Here is a 22692-nt window from a genome sequence, read left to right as displayed (position 1 = left end):
GGCTGTATTTACTAAAAACATTTGAGCCTCATATTGCTACAGTTGTTGTGTGTGTGGTAACCATAATGTAGCCTATATTGACAACTTCATTTGCACAGTGAGGCCTCTTGAGACATTGAGATAGAGTAGTCATTTCAAATGTGTTAACAACATAGTCCACTCCCAACAAAAGAAAAAAAAAACCCCAGCAACAAACAAAGAAACAAATAATTTCCTCCTATTCTCAGTGAAGGTATCCCTGTGCGCGAGTGTACATTTGTGAGCGCGAGCGACACAAGGAGGCGTGGTTACATCAAAAAGGGGGGGTGAAGGGGGAGGGATGAAGAGGGCAGAAGTAGTGGAGTTGAGTGTGGAGCGGAGGTAAGGGGAGGGCGAGAGTTGTCGGTCCATGACATGAATGAACCATGTTCGGTAACGGAGGGTTAGCTCTCCCGGTTTGCTCATTTCTCCTGCTACACCTCCCGGTTCTCCCGCTACCGAGCAGCTGGTCCGTTAAGGTAAATAACTCGCGGAGCGGTCGTTTGATGATTGAGAGCACCGTAGAGTCATCCATTAGCACAGCCGTTTAAAGTTATGAAGGGGGGGACTAGTTAGTCTGCTCCAGTCGAGAGCAGCAGTCACTTCTCCGGTCTGTCACTTTGATGCTGCTTTAAGTACCGTCCAGCCCGCTGTGCAGTTTTGACCTTAGACCCATTCCTGGAGCCAGTTGTCAGAGATGTAACTACCTCAGCACTGGAAATGTCTGAGTTACCAGCTCTACTCCCAGAAAGTACGAGCCCCGAACACAACACACACATAACCACAGTGTTATGTGAAGGTAAGCTAACTGTTACCGACTCACTGCGGGGACATCACTGCTCTCTGAGGCGAAACCTCCTGGAAAGTTGATGCATCTTTTAATTAACTCGGTGCGTTTACAGCCGTGGAGCTGAACGGTAACGACTGTCTGAAATCTGTTTTCACCAGACGATGGTCACAGCAGCGGAGAAGTGACATTTGTGTCAGTAGTAAATGGTGTTTGGTTATCCCTTCTCCCCTCGAGCCACTGAAGAATGAGGTTCCTCCAGAGATCAATCCACATCAAATGATTGGGACCTGTTATGTGTGGTTTACTTTAATCACCAGATTAAAATTCTTTCTGAGTGGGGTAACATGTTGTTTGTTTATGATGGTGTCGCTAAAAGCAGAAACTTTGTTGAACTTGGACCATTTTTTATAGGATGTAACAAAGTTTCCAACCATGTCCCTGTTTCATTCAGGCAGATCACTGTAAATGCAAATCATGCAAATAAGAGCTTTTGTGTATTGTGTATAGGCTACTAACAATTTTCACATGAATTTGCAGTTTTTGTCTCTGCTGTAATGATTTTTGCTCAGAATTGTTTTTGTCTTTGGTATGAGAAATACGTTTGCTGTCTGCTAGTAGAACAATTAGAGATTTAGATAATTTAGCCTAACAGTCATTCACTGAGATGCTGCTTTGTAGTAAAATTGAATGAAAAATTCAGTTCAACAACCATTCATGAATAAGATTTGGTTTTATAGGAGACTTACTGGTTTAGTCATTATTTCCCCTTGAAGACAATAATTTAGACAAACGTGTTTTTTCTAAAAGAAAAAAAGAACACATTTTGTCTGTTTCATCTATGTTAGTAATGGTTCAACAATGTTTTCAAGCTGTCAGTTTTAAATGAATAGACTTCAGCCTTCAGTTTCTTCATACTAATCTTCAACACTTCAAGTAGCCTAATTTCAAACTTTTCATACTTCTTAGACGTTTAACTTTTACTCTTCAGGTATTGTTTCATTTTTTCAAGATTGCTTCAGCCGCTTCTTCACTTAATTCAGCATTGTTTCAACAATTTATTCAGCTCATTCAGCTTTCAGCATTCACCCGTATTTCCTTCAGGAAATGCATTCTCTAGTTTTGTCTTTCTTTGTAAGGTAAATGATTAAGTTATTTAGTTTGTCAGACAGAAAATACATATGAGTGAAGGAAACATGTTGACCCCAATCTGACAGAATATAGGACAGAAACATCTCTGCACAAAAAGCACATCGACTATTAAGCTGCACAATTCACTGTAAGTTAAATGAAGTGTTAGCTGAAAAACAAAAAGAGTGATCTGCTCCCTCACCAAGACGCTTGATTGTTAAACTGTGTAAATAAGACAACATGGTGACGGCTAGCAGTCAGTGAGCCCGGCAGACTTGAGCTCTCATGAATGAAATTTGTTGCAGTACAATTAGTGTAATAGTGTAAGTTCTTCCTCTAAATAAAAAACTGTTTTGGTTCCTGCGCATGTGAATAAACTGACCAGAGATCTGATAAATGTCTTTAATTTGTTTGGTTAGCACATATTATTTAATTCCATCCATCTATATTTGGCATTGGCAATGAAAGACAAAAAAAACTTATACTGCAAAGAGAATTAAAAAAGCCCTAGATTTGTGGATGTGGAGCGGAGCCTCATGGATCAAGCTGACTACTCATAAAAATGATGGCAGTAGTAAAAAGGGATAGTTGTGTAATGTACACAAAAACTGGCATGACATCTAATATATTTTTTTTGGCAAAGGTTGTTTAAAGACGATGTCTTCCAACAGTGGTAAAGCAGCCTTTGCACATTATTACACACAAATGTAATGCACCCTAGCAGCAGTGACGCAATGCTTTCTATTTAAAGGTTTATGTTCATCGTGGTAACATCACAGTTTGAAATGGCTTGAATTGATTTGACTTCATCTTCTTTTCTAAGTCAGGGTTCGTGTTAGGGGTATGGAATACTGTGTGTGTGTGTGTGTGTGTATGTGTATGGGGTGAAACCGATGTCAAAACAACCGGAAAGACGCGCAGCGACGTGTGTGTGCACGCATGGTTACTTTGTTACGCGTGCGTGCGTGCGTTGTTACACGCAGGTTGTATTTCACGCGTGACAAAAGCTGCGTACGTATGAAGCAGCGTGTGCACGTCTGTCAGTCACTGTTTGACAAATTATGTTACGCGTTCACACACACGTGCGGTCGCAGATTTTGTTGCTGCGCAGCAGGAAGTTGATCTGCACCGTGCGCACCACTCCGCGTAACTTGACGTGTAATGTAGTTGGCCTTTTCTTTTTAGTCAACCAGGGGAGGCAGCAGTGAGCCAGACTTTGCCTGCCGGACGAAAAGAAGAAGAAGAAGCAGAGGGAGGAGAAAAAGGAGAAGGAAAAGGAGAAAGGAAAAGACCCATGAGATAAATAGACAGGAGGAGGCTCAGTGATGTCATGTCTTTTTATGCTCCATGGTTGACACTGATTCTGCATTGATATTTCAATTTCAACCTTCCTGATGGCTCGACAGTTTTGTTACATTATCTATATAATTATTAATAAAGTGTAAAAAAAAAAAAAAAAACTCGGCCGGGAGTGTGTTGCAGCCTCTGTGCAGCTATTCAGGTGCACAAACCTAACGCACATCTCCAGCTGGGTCCGTGTACGTTTCGTTAGTTTGATTTTTCCTTTAAACCAAACTGTCAGAAAACGAAAGTCAGCTGGTAATTTGGTTTTCCGTTTCAAACCAAAAACCAAAAAACCAAAATTCAGGCTGGTTTTTTGTTTTTTTGTTTTTTTGTTTTTTGTTTTTAAAACGAAAAAACGAGGAAACCAAAATCAAATTACTGTCAAATTTTGATTGCCTTTTCGTTTTTGATCTTAAACAACACATTAACGCCGATGACAGACCGGAAGTGTCGGAACTTCAAAATAAAATCCCAGTGAATTGCGTTATAGCCACAGACTGTTGATGAATGGACTATAAAATCTTTTTTTTTTCTTTGTAAATGTTGTGTTTTGAGCACATGGATACATTTTCACAGCTGTGTTTATTTTTACACATGAGTGACAAGCTGATCGTTAGTTCATCTTCCTCATGTAGCTATGTTCTCCTCGCTGCGCTGGCTCTCTGTCTCCGTTGCTGTAGCGCTTCGCTTTGCTTCCATTCAGTCAGATCATTTTCACAACGTGAAACCTCTGCTTCAGAGGGTGAGGTCTGAAACAGAAACAACAAAACAGAATAACGTGGGAAAAAGTCTTTGACTTTTTTATTGTTTTGTTATTATGATATTTGGAAACTTCGCTCCACAGCGGCCAGGTCCCGGAGCAACTCTCTCCACACCCCCCGCTTGCGTCTGAACTGAGATTACTGGGTCCATGTCCTCCAAGTTCAAATGGACGTGTACGTGTGTGTGTCTGTGTATGTGGTGTGTGTCTGTCAGGACAGAAGTGAAGGGAGGGTGGAGCAGGGTAACATCCAGCTACAGTCACACAGCCATGGAAGCCTGAATGTCAGACAGACGAGCAACAAGGTACTGCAGTTAACACTCACTTTCTTTTTTAACCATTCATCATCTTCTTTTTGTGAAGTGTATTGTTGTCTGACTGTAATCAATATGTTAAGTTTTCCAGTGTTTGTGTGTTGATATCCAGAAGGAGATGTATTAGTGATATAAAATTCCAAAACATCGTCTTGTATAGTATACCTAAAGTAGATATTTCTGCAGTCACAGTTGCTAGATGTCTTCTTGGTCAGCTGGACCGTCTTTCTCTTGACCAATAGTTGTGTCTACATGCACACTCTGGCTTTGAGTCTTTCTTCTGATTGGCTGTTTATTGAGTGAGTACATAGAAATATTTGAAACAAAAAAGCTACTACTTTAGTTCACAAAACTCCAGAAGTGCTGAAAGCTTATTGTGTGGCTGTGTACATTTTTCTGTGGCACAATATTCACAATATTAACATAGGACATGGAGTTGTTTTATTATTAAAGAGGACACAGGAACCTTAATACTGCATGGACCTTTAACAAGACCCAATGGTAGTTTACATAGATTGAAACAGTTGGCCTATAGTTGCCCCGCTCTGGTTTTGGCAGCTCTTCCTTTTTAACAGACATCCCCAGCAAAAATCCATGTTCATAGCCTTCTAAACAGAATGGTGAGGCGGAACAAAGGTGCAACATTCCCACCTTGAACAGACTGGGTAGAATGGGCTTTGAACATTCTAGGCATTCTAACATTGTGCCTGAAAAGTTCCCTGTCAGTTCACATAAGGTCTCCAAGCTCAACCAATCATAGCCTTCTCTTTAAGTTTAGATGTAATTGGATAGATATAGATAAATATAATTGGCCAGGTTTATTGGCAAAATCTACCCATGAATATATTAGTATAAGTGTATAATAATTGCTATAAAATAAAATTAGTTTGGTTTTCATAGTCTTGTAATTCTTCTTTTATATCTACATAACAAGGGTCTTGTTTTAGAGAGTGTCGCCATCTTGCGGCGCCATGTTTTACGGCAGCTCGAACGGAAAATCCAAAATTTTACACACTGGACCTTTAATGTCAAGGACATCACACACCAACTACTTATATGTAGTTGTTGCTAGTGCTTTTTGTTGAAACCTAAACACAAGTTGGAGGCAACACTCCACCATCCCAGGTTTTTATCAGTGTTCTCTTGTCTGAGTTATCAAGGCTGCTGCAATTTTTTTTTAAAACCCCCAAACATCAGCTTGATATGTTCCAGCTAGTTGAAATAACATGTTTGTTTAGGTTGTTTTTCCTAACCGTATACTTTTTCCTGTAGGAGGAGGTGTTTCAGTGGTGGGGGGAATGGTCCAGCTGGTCCTCCTGCTCCAGGAGCTGTGGAGGAGGAGTGAGGAGTCAGGAGAGACACTGTCTTATACAGAGGTAGTGTGTTTACAAGAGAAAAAAAAAAGCTATATGGATGCACAGACACATTTTGTGAGGAGGGAAACTGGTTACAAACAAAAATCTCAAGGTGGAAACAGGTGTGAACATGAACCATCTGTAGTTGTTCAAAGTGGGATCATCTGTTGTCCTCAGATTGTGAGCTTGCGAGGAAGGATTATGACCATGTCCTAGGAATTCTTGTGGGATGTATGGGGCACAGGGGCAGTGGGATTTGGTGTGTTCGTTCACCTTTGCCAACAAAAGCTCGTAAATCTGTGTTTTGTTTGTCCTTGTGAGACACACTTGTGAGTTTCCTCCAGGTGCACTGCTTTTCTCCCACGGTCCAACAATGTTCAGCTTAGACTGACTGGCAATAGTTGTGGGTGGAGTGTGAGGGGGAAAACTTTGATTACAGTCAATATTACAAGAATGTATTCATAAAATTACAAGAGGAAAGTCATAATATTTCAAGAGTAAAATTTACAAATTTAAGAGTAAAATCATCGCACTGATTTTAGTATTCCAAAAATAATAATTCTCTCAGAATTCAACGTTTTTAAAGGTACATTGTGTAGGAATTACTCCCATGATCTAGCGTTGCGGTTGTATATCGCAAGGAACTCAATCGTATTTTTCATGCTGCATTCACATGAAATTGGGCAGACGGACAACAGCCGCTGCAAGTAACGGCATAAACAAGCCTCTATGTAAACAAGTGGTCCGTCAGCACGAGGCAAAACAATACACGTGACAATATGTTGTCATGGTGATGTTGTATTGTTTATCTGACCCACGTTTTACCGGCTTTCTCTCCACTTCTGTGACTAAAATGACATCTGGTTTGTTACCAACGGCCGTCTGCCTGACTGCACATGAATGCAGCATCAGTGTAACGCTCAATTCCTCCTCACTGCGTTACCACGGTGACTTTTCACAGACGCCACCTCCACCTGAGCCGACAGCTCCGGTGTCTCCGCTGAGTTTCTGTGGTTTCCCACCGTCACGCTGCCACTGAACGTAAAAACATGGAGACACCACATGGCAGCAGCACCGAGCTTACCCGCTCCATGTAGATATGAATGATATGAACGGCTAATTCAGAGCTGAAAGGAACACTTCAGTTTGTTGATGGGGGGGTGATTACTGATTAATGAAAAACAGACTTTTGAACAAAATAATTGATTTTCGTGAATAGATAACAGGAGAAGTTACACAATGTCCCTTTAAGTCTTGTAATATTTGTCTCGGTGAAATGATTGAAAGACTTTTCTTTGAATGTTATTACTTGACTCTCAAAATAAGAACTTCATTCTCAAAATTGTAGATTAGTTTTTTTTACCCATCAGAGTGTGGGTGTGAATGTGAGCATGGATGGTTGTTTGTCTCTATGTATGAACGCTGTAATAGACGGTCCTGTCCAGGGCGGACCTCACGTCTCACCTAGTGTTAGCTGGGATTGAGTCCCTCAAAGGACAGAATATAGGTAGTGTGTGTGTTTGTTACCTTTGACCTTCTCCTGTCAGACTTGGGGAAGTTTCTGTCAACCAAGATTAATGCCACTCTGCCTTCACTATTGGCCCTCTGTTTCTCCCCCTCTCCACCTTTCCTCACCTTTCTTTCTACAACATTTCTCTTTTTTCTTCTTACTTTTAGTCCTCTTTCCACTTCCATCTTTTTTCCCATTGTCACCATACACTCTTCTCCTCTCTTGAGAAAGTTTACTGCTTCCACTTCCCTTTCCTGCTTTTCTTCTATCCCCTCTTCCTCTCCTCATCACCCTCTACCAATTAGATGTGACACTCTCACATAGTGACCTCCCGCTCACCTCTTCCTGCTGTCTCTTCTACTTCACCGTCTAAACAGTGTAGGAGGATGGGCTGAAGAAAGAGAGACATGGATAGACAGAGGAGGTGTTTATGTGTGGGGGTTTGGGGTGTGGGGTTGACATGGTAATGAAAGACAGATGCATTAACTCTCTGTTAGAATTCTTTAGGTCCTCCCCAAGTTACATGTAGAATTGGAATCATATTGAACATAATCTACAGCACTCTTGGTACAACTGGTGCAAACATGTAAAGTTGTGGTATTTAGAAGAGCTGTGACCCATATTGATACATTTCAAAATGCTGGTTTAAAGATTCTTACTGCTTCATTGTCAAAAGATCCAAGTTGTTCATGTTCTTTAGTTCATCACATTTTATGTTTCCTCTGAGGACAAAAATGTGCGTACATGCTACATTATTTACACAGTCACAACAGAACTATAAACATCCACATATCCATTAGGTTTTATGATTTATTAGTTATATTTGCTGCATTAGCAGTTAGCTGCCATTATTTTTCGTAAGCGGGGGGAGAATTTATTGCTCAGATTTTGTAATATTGCATCTCATAACCCTGCGCTTTTCCTCAAGTAGCCTCTCACTCTTTTTTATTTTTTTTTACTTTTCTCTGCTCGTGCTAAGTGTGCCTGCACTCATGTAGTTGTTTGCACAGATCTCAAACTACATGTTCCACTTGCACTCAGGCTGCTTCTGTGCACATCCACTGAGGAAAAACTCTCAAGAAAAAACAGGAGAAACCTTAGGGTGAGCAACAGAGGAGGGATCCCTCACCCAGGACAGACATGCAATAGATGTTGTATACAGAAAAGGAAGCAGTTTATAATGCAGAAGATGCAAAAACATGGAAATTATTACCGGTAACAAGAATGAAGGCAGTTTCTTCTTGGTTTTTGTCTGCTAGATAGTGCTGGGCAGCCAGTACTCTGTGGGTTTATCAGAGCATTTTAAATGACAACATCTGCCTGGGGTCCCCAGGTAGCCTCGTGGTTAAGGCACAAGCCACATAGTTGCCACAGCTCCCAGCCTTTCTTCCATTTCATCTCACATCACAACGTGCTTCAGTCAAGCCTCCCCACCACCCCCTCTCGTTTCCTTACCAGTGGTGTAATTGGTTTAATTGGTGGACAGATGAAGGAAAATGGTACGTTTGGGTTTTCGAGGTTGGAATATGGTCTCAGCCCCACAACCTGCCCCCATGTTCAGGATGTAATGTTGAAAGCAATTGAAACATACTGTAGACTTGTGTTTAGTCATTTGGCATCCCAGGCTAGGCTACTTATATGAGAATAACTTCAGTAGCCTCTATGTAGTAGTGTAATAATAAATGTAAGTGTAATAAGTGTTACATCTATTTAATTAGTGCAAGTCGACTACATTAAGGAAATACGGAAGAGGATTAGGGCCTACTGTGAAATAAAAGGGAATTCTGATTTCTGGAAAAGTCAGAATTCTGAGTTAAAGGTCAGAATGCTGAGACTGAAGTCAGAATTATGTGTTTAAAGTGAGAATTCTGAGTTAAAGGTCAGAATTCTAAGATAAAAGTCAGAATGCTGAGACTAAAGTCAGAATTCTGTGTTAAAGGTCAGAATTCTCTGTTTAAAGTCAGAATTCTGAGAAGGGCGTCAGAACTCATGTGTATCCCTAACAGTGGTCCTAATACTCTTTTGTAAGAAAGTGCACTGAAAGTGCATAATAAACACCAGGTAAACATGTTGGGGATTTAGAAAAGAAGGTACTCTCAGAAGGGATTGGTTCCACCGCAGGGTCCCCATGGATTAGAAATGGACTGAGATTGTCTGGTGTGCACTAAACTGTCGTCCTTGAAGGAACGCAGTGGCTAAGAAGGAGCATGAAGCTGTATGAAAGTTTCTTGCAATCTTAGTTTGGGATGAAGGTACAGTTTTGATAATGATATAATGATGAAGAGTCTGATTGGCTCTCCAAGTTTAGTCCTGGAGAAGTTTAGATCAAGGTGGTGATCCTTCAGATTCCATGCAGATGGAAATGACAGGTATAGTGTCAACAGCAGTGATATGAGAAGCCATGTGAGCAGATGAATTGGCCCAATACGGTGGTGTATATTCCAAAGCGGAGGGTTCCCATGACTAATCCTTGGGGTACTCCCGTAGGGAAGGACCCTTGCCATGACACCAGGAAGGAGCACTTGGTGAGATAAGATTTAAACCAAGATTCCCATGTTAGAGCAGATGGATTGCAGGATTTGATGGATCACTGTAGCTAAGGCTGCTCAGAGGGCCAGCAAGATTAGAACTGGGCTCAGACCTGCAGCTCAAGCTGCCCTTAATGCTTTGGTCACAGACAACATTACAGTGTCCAGTGCTCTTACAGCCAGACTGGTTATCATCTGGAAGTTGTTCCATGGTAAGAACTCTGAAAACCCTTTCTCTCTATAAACTTGGATAGGAACGGAAGCAGAGAGGTAGGGCGGAGTTACAAGGCTGGTAGAATGGACAGAGGTATAGATTTGAGGTGCATGGTTTGTTGGATTAATAGGATAATACTAGTTCACATGTGGCTGCTGGTCAGATGTTTTTACATAGTATCATGTTGCCACCTCCTTTCTGATTTTGGTGAAGATATCACCTCAGAGGTTTCTGTCTGATGGGGGTGGTGGAGGATTGTTTGTGGTACAGCTGATCTTATCATTTTTGACAGCTCTGATGCTGGATGAGAAAGAAACGAGGAGCGACAAGGTCTGCAGGGTCGTTGGTTTTGTGCCACCTGCGACTGGCGCACAGTTTCCTCACAGTATCAAGTCAGCCACAGGTAAGACAGGTTTGAGTTGGCAGGACCCGGGGTATCCAGGCATGAGCTCACATCAGAGCAGAACCACTCTGTAGCTATTGAGCTTTACTGAGGAAAAAGTGCTAGATGGTAGTGCTGAGGTGAAGTGGGTGGCGGGTAGTGGAGGGCACAGTGGAATGAAACCAGAAGCACTAGGGTAGAGGATAATAATGATAATAATAATAATAATATTAATAATAATAATAATAATAATAATAATAATAATAATAATAATAATAATAATAATAATAATAATAATGCTATATAATAATGGATAGGTGCAGAGATGCAGAGGTGTGACTGTCATATTTTCTGTGGCACAGTTTCAGGTGAGAATGAGGTCAAGTACTTAACCAGCTTTGGGAGTTGGAAGGCTGTCTCCCTGCTGTATGATTTCATGCATTCTGTGTGGTGTCCATGAAATCCGCTATATTAACCACCTTGTATTCTGTGTCCTGTCTCTGTCTCAGGCTGTCCACCACCCAGAACATAAACAGCTCATATTGTGTTGGCTCTCCTAAACAGTACCAGCTCTGTCCAAATCAGGTATGATGCTACACTGATATTTTTGACACTAAAGTTGAAATTGAATGTGTGACATTTACTGTTTTAAGATATATGTAAACTAGACCAAAGAAATCTCATGGTAACGATCATGTTGTTGCCCACCAATGACTTCATGCAGCAGTTTCCTACCAGAAGCATAAAAATCAAAAAGACTTGAACTATGGTATATATTTTAACTCTATTAAGAATACTCATCGGATGTCTGCATCCTAAGTTATCACATACAAAAGCTAAAGGTAAGGCAGCCCAGCTGACAACTCGAAGACCTCCTGTGTCTGTCAAATAGCATCAGAGGAGCACTGACCATTCATGATCATTTGGTATATCTACTGGTTTTAATCACCTGGGGCCTCATGTACAAATGTTTCATGCTCAGAAAAATGTTGCGTACACCATCTTTCACACTCACAGGCAACTGTATGAAGAGTGAAATGAATGTGAGAATTTGCGTTCCTCCACATTAGCTTTATGTTTACTCTACACATGTTTCACTAGGAATGGATTTATAACATTAGACCAGATGGCAAAACCTACTTCTAAGAGCCTTATTAATAATATTAATAATGCATGCACATATGCACATATATTTGTGGCATATGCATCTTTCCTGTCTGGCGTGCACACCATGTTTTAGCATGGAATCTCCACCCCAGTCTCCTTTGTTTTTGAGAAAAGAGCTGTACCAATGATACTGATTTGATTCACCTAGTCAGTGTCTTTTGGAGAGGATGAGACCCTGTGGATAATTAAAAGTAATTTTGTTCTTATTTTGAATGAGTGTCCTCTAGCAGCAAAAGTTACATAGGCCTTCTGTGCTTTCAGCAGCGGTTATATGGAAGTGATTAGAGGAAAACTAAGCATCTATTGTCATGTTTGAATTGTCCTTTAAACTGTGTGTGTGTGTGTGTGTGTGTTGTTGTGTTTTCCAGCCCTGTCCCAGCCCCAGTGTTAGCTTTAAGCAGCACCAGTGCTCCCAGTTTAACTCTAAAGCCTTTGGAAGAAGATACTACCAGTGGATACCTCTCTACCCAGGTATTCTGTCTATCTGTGTAACTGTCTACACTGTACTATATGAACATTCAAATCTTGCATGATGTCCTTTTCTTGAATAAATGAAAATGAATAGTTTCAAAATTGTCAGTTGTGCATCTGCTACAAAAAATCATTCAGTTTGACTGTGTATGTGGGGAATTCCTTCAAGTCTTACTAACTTCCTGATTTACTTGAGCTAAAGCTGCATGAGGCAGCTTTTGCAGTCCAGCTGAATTTCATTAAACCGAAATTATCAATTGTAATGTCAGTGAAGTAAATGTCTGTGAAAATATGTCATTTCTTGTTTAGGTGATTACATCAGCATCTCCAATAAGCCATGTGACCTGCAGTGTACAACCATCAGTGGTGAGCGACAGCTGCTGGTTCCTGCCCATGACGGTACATTCTGTCGCGATACTAAATACCACGGAGTCTGTATAGAGGGAAAATGTCAGGTAATCCAACCAAGGAAAACTGGCCCTTTCGTCTTTTTTGTGTAAGAATGATATTTATTGAATTCATTCAGTGTCATACACAATGTTCTTCATTTCTTAAATAAATAAGACAAAGTTTGATTGTTAAACTGAAAGACTGAACGAGACAAACTTTCAGATATCTTCCAATGTTTTGAACTTCCCGTGCAGCCTGTAGGTTGTGAGGGGAAACTGTACAGCAGTAAGACAGTGGACAGATGTGGAGTCTGTGGAGGCAACGGGGCGTCATGCCAGCGCATCTCTGGATCATACAGGAAGGCACTCACACAGTTAGGTAACACACACACAAAGATACATGTAGACAGATGTACACACAAGTAGAAATGATGCACTGTTATCATGAAAGTCAAGTAATCAGGTGGTGGATTTTCTTACACTGATGCAACAATATTAAAATGTTGGATCCAATTTCAAATTGAACCTTTGTGGAAGCAGATAGCAAGGCTGTTGACTCTTAGGGCATGTTGATGCTTTAGGAAACACTAATACTAAAATACTAATACTAAATCAAAGCTTGTGATCTGGTGTGATGTGCCTCTGGAGCTGGGTTGATGTGTACCACATCAGACAATCCAGCCTGTATTTTTGTCATCAGGCTACGTGTTCATCACCAACATCCCAGCTGGAGCCACAGACATTCAGATCATAGAGAGACGCAAGATGGAGAACATCCTGGGTGAGAACCTACAACTTCTGTAAGGTCAATATACTGAATACGAAATCACCAGATCTAAATAAACATTTCATACACAGAGGTGCTTTTGAGATGTTTAAATGTATCATGACTTAAGATCGATGGAGCGTGGTCTAGACAAGAACCAGGAACTACAGGTGTTTGGATTCTGATCCAGTTCTGATCTCACCCCCCTCATATTTTCTGTCTCATCCAGCCCTGTCCGATGAAGCTGGTAATTTCTTCTTCAATGGAAACACAGTTTTTGACAATCCTCAAAACTTCCGAGTGGCGGGAACAGTGTTCAAATACCGACGTCCAAGCAACGTGTTCTCTGATGGGCTGGAGTACGTCATCGCCCAGGGTCCAACGCTGCAGGGCCTCAATGTTATGGTAGGACACACACACACACTTTGTTAATATGTGTTTGATTGTTATGCCTCCATCTCCGTTGTCTGTATGTCTGTTCCATTTCCTTGAAAAAGAAATAGAAAATGCACACACATCCCAAAATCTAAAGGCTGGGTGCCAGACAAAAAATGTCGACACACCAGCAGCAGCTCCAAGGTAATAGTTTATTATCACCTATTTCCTGACGTTTCGGGTAAAAACCCTTCTTCAGACACGAAGCAGGTGAACGAACCTCTATTTGTACCCGGCTTACATTTTTGACGTTCGGAAAAAGGTGGATACACACACATATTATAAAAAAGGAATACAGTATGTGCACTTGCATGTTCAAGAAAGCACTGCTACTAAAATCACATGACCCACATCAGGAAATAAACTGTCATACGATCATGTAATAAAATCTAAGACAAGCCACTGGGTATAATGCATCAAATCAGGCGATATACAGCTAGTAATGTGAGGAAGGTCCATCAGAAGTCACCGAAGTAACAGGAAAATATGTAATATGTTCCATTTCCTTGGAAATGATATTACAGTAATGTCTTGATGTTTGGCATCAGCCACTTGGACTCTAGGATGAACTGATTCGATTTTTGTACTCAAAGGTCCAAGGCCATGGTCACAATGAGCCCATATACCGGTAATCCGTTTTGGCCTTGTGATCTGGTTCTCTTTGTCATGGTTTGAGGGAACTACTAAAAATTGAATGCAAGGAGACAAACAACCTCACACATACAATAAAAATTCTGTTGCATCGCAGTGTGAAGTCAAATCAGTGATTTTTATCTTTTTATGTAGTACTACAACTTGAATGGGAAGCTCCCTCACATCACCTACGAGTACACCATCCCCCTCAAGTCTTATGACATCACTGCTGCAGACGGAGTCACTACAAGCCCCGGCCACTCCCATCTTAACTTCACCTACAACGAGTTAAACGAGGATGTGGCAGATGAAGGAGTCAGACTGACCAACCACAGCAGAGAGAGCGTGACGTCTCTCCATCACTATAACGCTCAGCTCGGGGCTGACGACCAATCGGATATTCAGCTTCAGGAGGAAGAAGAAGAAGAAGACAAGGAAGAAGAAGAAGAAGAAGAAGAAGAAGAGGTTGTGTGGGAAATCCAGACCCCCAGCCCTCCCCCACCAGCAGCCATGTTGGTCTACAGACCAGCTGATGTCACCAGTCATGTATTCAGCCACAATGATGTGGAAGAGCGGAGACCTCCTGCACCACCTGGATACCGTGAGTCACAGACTGCTCTTTTACATCAATGACTTATTTTTGTGTCGAGGCTGCCAGTAGACAGACAACTGTAATAATAATCAATGAAGGAAGTTGATCTAACTTTTTGAAATTAGCTTTTTTCTTGTTGTTGTTTCCTGACATCATACAATACATTCAGAAAAGTATGTTATGTCACAGTGTTTGCTTAAAGCAGAAGTAAGCGGAATATTTGTGTTAATATAAGTCTTAAATAGTTCTATCTTCCGACAGCAATCACTTACATAGAGTGTGTGGTCTGAAACACGGGTCTGTCAGTCACTCTGCTCTGCTGTAAGCCGAGGAGAAAACTTTGCTTGTATCCTACAACCTTTATCCAATGAGGAGAGAGAACGGCATAAAGGGGCGGTCCTCTCTGTGTGTGCAGCCAAGGGATGCGCGTGAATGTGGTGATGTAGGGACGAGGGCGGGGACTGCTAACTCCATCGGCTGACAAGAAGTTAGCCAAAACCACCGGATCGCTTACTTCTGCTTTAAAATTGTTAACATTTTTTTGTTCCCTCACCACCCATAATTCTGAAAATTAATTGACAATTAAAAACTGAAATATCACACTGACACAAGTTTCAGACACTTACCCATGACCTGGAAATGTAGCTTTGGTTCCTCCATTTGTTTTGATCATCTCTGAGCTGTTGCTACCCCCTGACTGGAATTCACCTCTGGTAAACTCAACTCAATAGACTTAATGTGGTATTTGGGGAAAAAAATACATTCTGGAGAATTAAGTCTAGGTAGATCAGGGGATATTGAATTAAGCACTTTGAGCATAAGGCTACAACATAATGCATCTGAACACTGATAACAACATAACATGGCTGATACACTGTCCGGTCAAGCTCTAATGGCCAGTTATTGGTCTAACAGACTTGGACAGGATTTGTTTTAGAAAACATCCTGACCTTAAAGGGATAGTTCAACATTTTGGCAAATTGGCCCATTTCCTTAATCCCTATAGTCATAGCAGTAGGTTTATTACCTTTATTTGTCGGTGCAAGCAGTTTTTAGAATGGCGGAGCAGAGCGGCTGCTACAGAGGTTTCCCTCATCAAACTCATCAAATACACAATCCAACAACTCCAAAACGCTCTGGTGGACAAGTTATGACCTGCACATTCACCACGCTATGAGATAATAACAGAACGTTACGAGACAGAGTTGTTTTAGAGGAAAATGCAGAGAGTGCTTGCTGAAAATGACTATAGGGATTATGGCAAATTTGGGCCAATTTGCCAAAATGTTGAACTATCCCTTTAACATGAAGAACATGTTCACTCTCCTGTTTCCTTCTGTCCTGCCTTCTACAGCTTACCTGACTGTCTCTGCCTGTTTATCTCATTGTTTGTTTGGTTTTCTGATAATCAAGGGAGTTCCTCCAATTTGATTGATGAGCCATCCACTGCTGATAACACTGTAGTCCTCCCTTTTCCAGGTAGGAAAGATTTACTCAGCTGTTTTCCATTGTTCAATTCTAACATTTATTCTTTATTTATTTAATTATTATGATATGGTGCACATTAGTGATTCTTAAGGAGCAATTTAGTAAACTATTTAACCAATAATTACTGGATCTGCAGACACTTTCTCCTAACACATCTTCAGCTAAGTTAAGTCAGCCACACCGGACCTTATATTTTTGTCGCTGTCACTCGTATCGCTCCTTTGTCGCTTAGCTGCAATCGCTCATCAGTTTGGCAAAGACTCGCCTGTTCGCTATGATGGCGTCATGCCCACTGCCATGTCTCTCTGTTTACACCGGCAGCACTGGGATTACAGCAGCCAATCAGCATTGAGCAGCAAGCGACTGACGACCAGCAAAAAGACGTCGACTTTCTCATCTCGAGCGACGAGCGATTTTTCACTCTGCCGCTCTGTCGCTGTTGCTCGGAGCCCCAACGATTTTTCGCCTGAGCGATTAGTGTGAACGCACCTTAAAGGTATACACCGGCACCACCGGGATTACGGCAGCCAATCAGCATTGAGCGACAAGCGACTGACGAACAGAAAAAGTATGTCGACTTGGGATTTCCCATCTCAAGCGACAAGCGATTTTTTTCCTCTGTCGCTTGGAGCCCCAGTGATTTTTCGCCTGAGCGATTAACCGCTCAGACCTTAATTTGCATCGACTTAATATGTAAACTCGTCGCCAGCGACAAAAATAAAAGGTCCGGTGTGAATACACCTTAATTGGTGTGGGATAGTTCACAGTATGGCAAATATTCCACACAAAAAGAATAAAGAGGCTGGAAGTGGTATGTGTTATGTTTCTTGCTGCACAGGCATAGGTAGTGTGTGAGGAAGTGGATGCTGCTGATGAGCCAAAAGTTGAAGGATCTCTTTTGAAATTATTTTTTGGTCAGTGTAGGCCCCTTCTGTATTGCTGGTCAGTTATCTCAGATTGCTGTAAAAACCCCTCAGTTCATTCATGCTGTCCATTCACAGGTAGTCAAAGTGTTCATTCTGCAGCCCTGCCTGAAGAGACTCCCTATCTCCTGCTGGAGGACCTACACTGCAACCAGACACACTCACACACTCACTCCCTCACAGAGTCAAACACATACTCTGTCAAACGCACGCACACTGATCCACAGTCTCACACAGAAACACACCTGGAGACATTGTCCCCCGCGGACACAGAAACACACACAGGCACACAGATGGAAATCCACCCTGACACGCTCAGAGTTTCTGACACACACTCTGTCACACACATAGAAACAGAACCTGGCACACACTCAGACACACACTCTGCCATTGTGGTGCAGCTGCAGCAGGTGTCTGCAGCTCAGGCAGCCAACACAGAGAGGTAGGAGGGAACACGATACCTACACTCAAGTACACTACTTATTTATACAGTATGTTCATAAGCTCCACCGTTTACTGCTAATTACAGTAACCACATGTGTTTTCCACTCATCTCTTGAATTGTACCAGGTTTCTTTTTTGTGTCTATGATGAAAGACAGGAAAGTGACAGTAAAGCAGCAGGTTGGACAGATCATTATACACAGTGATGTTTCTTCTTGTGTAAAATAACAAGGAACTGATTACTGATGGGCATAAATACACATTTACAATGTTAAAATCATTAAGAAAATTGATTAACATAACATTTTGTTTGCATTAATAGGTTTTTCTAAGATCAATGGGTCAGTCAGGTTTCATGACCATGCTTGCCTGTGTGTGTTTCTGATTCTCTCTAGCAATGACTTTGATGTGGGTCTGGACCCAGATATTAGTCTAGCAGACATGTATCGCTGGAAGGTTTCTGCTTACGCTCCATGCAGCTCCACCTGTACAACAGGTAAACTCATATAATATTAAGGTACCAATATGATAGTACCTACATGTAGTGAATTTCAAATATAGTTCTATACATTCAGTATAATGCACGCAGATATATGTTGCTGATCTCCGTCTGTGTATACTCTGTTAACGCTGTGTCTGTGCATCACCAGGAATTACCACTAGCTATGCCCTTTGTGTTCGATATGATGGTACTGAAGTTGATGACAGTTACTGTGACACTGTGACCAGGCCAGAGCCCACACACGAGTTCTGCACTGGGAAGGAATGTCCTCCAAGGTACGACCTTTTACTAATTTAAACCTACTGACACAAACTACTAGCCTGACCAGCCAGACTATATCATTAAAATGTCTAGTCTGGCAACGACCGGTAGACCTCGGCCAGAGACGTTATGCCTCGGCTCAATCCAGGGGGCGGGATGAAGGCTGTCTTTCAAACTGCCTCTGCACCAATAGGGTAGCGCTACGACCAATCAGAGCAAAGAGCAGGATGACGTTAGCCTGACAAGCTAATTAAAATGTATGTCGTCATCGCGTGAAGCCCGCCCAACGTCTCTCTAAACAGCGCTGTGATTGGTGAACACAAACGGTGTTCGAGACTCAAAAAGTTCCTATGGCTCGTTTCTAGACCCACCTGCGGAGCAAATATATTTGCTGCCGCTAGGGTGCGTCTAGATTTCTAGGCTAACAAACTACACAAAACTGGACTGGAACCAGCTGATCTGTGACTGGGATCAGCTGATACGTCACTATAAAGACACTGGGATCATCAATGTTTTTCAAGAACCATTTTTTCCAGGGATTAACCTCAGTTCTTGTACATGCTAGTTTTAAAATGTTCGACTAAAATGGACTAAAATGGTTTTCCTCATTTTCCTCACCTGAAAATGAACAACTTTACCAGCTAACACCATCTCACTGGTTCCTACTCAGGTGGGAGACCAGTGGTTGGAGTGAGTGCTCTCGAACATGTGGTGAAGGTGTTCAGTACCGCACGGTGCGCTGCTGGAAGATGCTGTCCCCGGGTCTGGACTCCTCCGTCTACGACTCCCTGTGTCTGTCACATGACCTGCACAAACCAGCCAACAGAAAGGTCTGTCATGGCCAGAGCTGTGGACCTCAATGGGAGGTGTCTGAGTGGTCCGAGGTAAGAAAGCAAGTGCAGTGTTTCTGATTTTGTCATATTGATTGTTTTGATTTTGGTCTCTACACAAATCCATGGAAAGATGGTATAAATATTACCTGGAGAAGTGAGAGCATTGTTGTTGTAGCTCCCTGTTTTCTATACATATCATTACAAAGCTTCACTTAGCACACCACACTTGGCCCTGGCACAGACCGTCACCACTGACTAATGGCTGTACGACCCCCTTCGTATAGTTGCTGAGGCCAGGGGAGGTCCCACTTTACATTCTAGGGCTGCACCCAGCTGAGCTCCACTTCTCTTAAATCGTCTCAAATCAAACACAGTCTTCTTGAAACTGGGTAACCCTCTCAAGAGCCTCCATTCCTTACAGCTGCTCCTTGGGTCTCTAGATTGCGCAAACCCCTCCACAGTGACACGTTTTAGACGGTTACCCCTGCTCTGAGAAGCAAAATGAATGGAGCAACATCTCAGATATCCAATAGGTCCAAACGCCTCAATTTTCAGACTCCACACAGGGCTCCAGACTGACTTTTTTTTTTTTTTTACAAGGAGGACAGTGGTCCCTTACTTAAAATTTGAGGAGCACAAGCAGAAAACTTAGGGGCTGAACCGTTGACTGAGCAAATATTCCCATTTTTAAATTTGATTAATTGTTGTTTCTATCTGTGGAGCAACATTGTTGCCACAAGAGTCTTTTTCTAGTGTCTTTTGTGTAGATTTTATAGCGGCTTTGTTGTTTTACCTGTCACCATCATCGTAGAGTTGTGCTGTTTTGCCTCTTTGTCTCTTCCTCTCTCTTACCTTAGTGCCTGTTGTGTCTTTAAATGTCCAGCACTATGCTGTAATACCATTAGCCCGTTTGGGGACAATAAAGATTTACTTGACTTTTTACTTAACTCATACATGATCTTCACACACATTGGCCTGCTACCTGTAATGACAGATTCCAGATTCTTTGTGTCACCCCGTCCATGTTTCACCAGTGTTAAAAGGAAAAGCAAATGAGCAAAAATGAGCAAGTAGATGAAAAATTTACCTGCACCGTCTCAAATTTTAGGGGCAAAATGCCTCCATTCAGGGGCAGTCTGGAGCCCTGCCATGTGCAGAGAATGATTACGTCCTGTAAAAATAACTGATTTCAAATTTGTGTGTCAGTGCTCAGCACGCTGCGGCTCTCGGGGGGTTCGGACTCGGGAGGTTCGCTGCTCCATGGAAATGAAACTGTGTAACATGTCGTCCAAGCCGATAGAGACTGAGGAGTGTGAGGGTCTGCCCTGTGACCGACGGTGGACAGTTTCTGACTGGGGACCTGTGAGTTAAACAACACACACACACACACACACCCTTTAATATTTAGTTCATGAAACTGACTAGTTGTGTTGATGTGCCAGTGCTCAGGTGTGTGTGGAGTGGGGAGAATGGTGCGTGCAGTGACGTGTCGATCATCAGGTGGGGTAGTGATGTCAGAGGAGCAGTGTGACCAATCACTGCGCCCGCTGGCCATCTATCCGTGTGGTGACAGGAACTGCCCCCCCCACTGGGTTGAGCAGGAATGGCAGCAGGTAAAACCTTTTAACTGGTGGTGGTGCGGGTGCATGTCAGTTACTCCGTAAAGATATGTTAAGTTTGTTCTGTTTGTCATTTGTGGGTGTGTCAGTGTGATGCTAAGTGTGGCCGCGGCGTGCGGCAGCGTCAGGTGGTGTGTGCCGGCCTGGAGAGTGGTGTGTTCAAAGAGTTTCCAGAGAGCAGCTGTGACCAAGGCAACAAGCCAGAGACGAGCTCCTCCTGCTTCCAGAGACCCTGCTCCAAGTGGTTCACCACATCCTGGTCCCAGGTAGCTCACCGCCAACTGCTCGACTGCAACAGACATCTGAAACCACAGGGGGTTATGGTGTCCAGTCTACACCTAGAAACCTTTATTGCCTCAATGAAAACATCCCTAGTGTGAACTAACATTTCTTTTATTTTCTGTTCGACAGTTGCAGCCTCAGAAGTTCAAACTAAAATATGTTTTTATGTCAACATTTAAACTGGGACTATTATCAGCCTATATATAAAGAAGCTGAATATTTGGAGTGAATTTAATTAAAGGGATAGTTCAACACTTTGGCAAATTGGCCCATTGCCATAATCCCTATACATAGTCATAAGAGTAGGTTCGTTACCTTTATTTGTCAGTGCAAGCTATTTTTAGATCGGCCGAGCAGAGCCGCGAGCTGCTCAGAGCTACGCTATGGAGGCTCATGGGATTTCTTGGTTTCCCTCATCAAATACACAATCCAACAACTCCAAAACGCTCTGGTGGACAAGTTGTGACCTGCACATTCACCACGCTATGAGATAACAGAACGTTACGAGACAGAGTCGTTTTTGAGGTAAATGCAGATACTGCTTGCTGAAAAACTGTCCCTGAAGGCAACGCGCATCAGCGGTTTTGCACGAATTTACCTCTAAAATGACTCTGTCCTGAACGTTCCGTTATTATCTCATAGCGTGGTGAATGTGCACAAGAGGCGTCGGGGGTCGTTGGCTTGTGTATTTGATGAGTTTGATGAGGGAAACCAAGAAATCCCATTAGCCTCCGTAGCATAGCTCTGAGCAGCTCGCCGCTCGGCTCGGCGGTTCTAAAAATAGCTTGCACCAACAAATAAAGGTAACAAACCTACTGTTATGACTATAGGGATTATGCCAATGGGCCAATTTGCCAAAATGTTGAACTATCCCTTTAAGATGTAAACTGACAGGATCATTCATGTTGATCATCAGTTTTCTTCATCTTATTCTACATGAAAAAAAAAGATTAGTAGTAACAGAGATGTGATTGCTGTACTTTTTACCCTTTAATGTCAGTAAAATATTGTTTTGTGTGTCCAGCTGTATTTGAAGTGAAAGCAAAGTCCCCTTTGTCCCCCCTCAGTGCAGTAAGACCTGTGGGATTGGAGTCCAGGTTCGAGAAGTCAAGTGCTACCAGGGGGAGGAGCTTGTAACCAGGGGCCACAGCTGCGACTCTGCCCTCAAGCCAGAAGCCAGACAGAGCTGTGAAACCCAGAGCTGTCCGACAGAAGCACCAGGTACAAAAACAAACGCTGTGTGAGCGTCTCACGGAGCTGATGCAACATGTCGGAGCACTTTCAGGAGGAGAAATCACCTGTAGATGCGTCACTGTCACTAAGTGTTTTTCTGCTGCATCCTAATGAAAGGCCTTCTGTGTGTCGTTCCAGCGGCCGCCCCGGCAGAATCGGTATCTGTAGACGAGTCGTGCCAGGACAAGCCGACGGCCAACTGTGCCCTGGTGCTGAAGGTGAAGCTGTGTTCCCACTGGTACTACAGAAAGGCCTGCTGCCAGTCCTGTAAGGCACCAAGGTCCTGAAGTCTTCACTGTAACCTCTCACCTG

At 42.5% G+C, this 22692-nt stretch overlaps 1 protein-coding gene across 1 annotated transcript; it reads left to right on the top strand.

Annotated features, from left to right (window-relative positions):
* Nucleotides 1–404: 404 nt before the first annotated feature.
* Nucleotides 405–22667, top strand: LOC311000606 (ADAMTS-like protein 2; the record flags this gene model as incomplete). Its single annotated transcript, XM_083991345.1, has 20 exons — nucleotides 405–497; nucleotides 4256–4345; nucleotides 5627–5730; nucleotides 10853–10928; nucleotides 11879–11981; nucleotides 12291–12436; nucleotides 12626–12749; nucleotides 13071–13151; nucleotides 13366–13541; nucleotides 14358–14805; nucleotides 16210–16275; nucleotides 17286–17649; nucleotides 18046–18146; nucleotides 18301–18427; nucleotides 19084–19297; nucleotides 20453–20608; nucleotides 20689–20859; nucleotides 20955–21131; nucleotides 22215–22368; nucleotides 22519–22667. 20 exons carry the CDS (start codon nucleotides 405–407, stop codon nucleotides 22665–22667), a joined length of 3120 nt encoding a protein of 1039 aa, XP_083847471.1.
* Nucleotides 22668–22692: the final 25 nt, after the last annotated feature.

This window comes from Trachurus trachurus (genome assembly GCF_905171665.1).
Source record: "Trachurus trachurus genome assembly, chromosome: 17".
Taxonomy (NCBI): Eukaryota; Metazoa; Chordata; class Actinopteri; order Carangiformes; family Carangidae; genus Trachurus; species Trachurus trachurus.
Note: the sequence above shows the minus strand (reverse complement) of the source record. Positions and strands in the feature narration are given on the sequence as shown.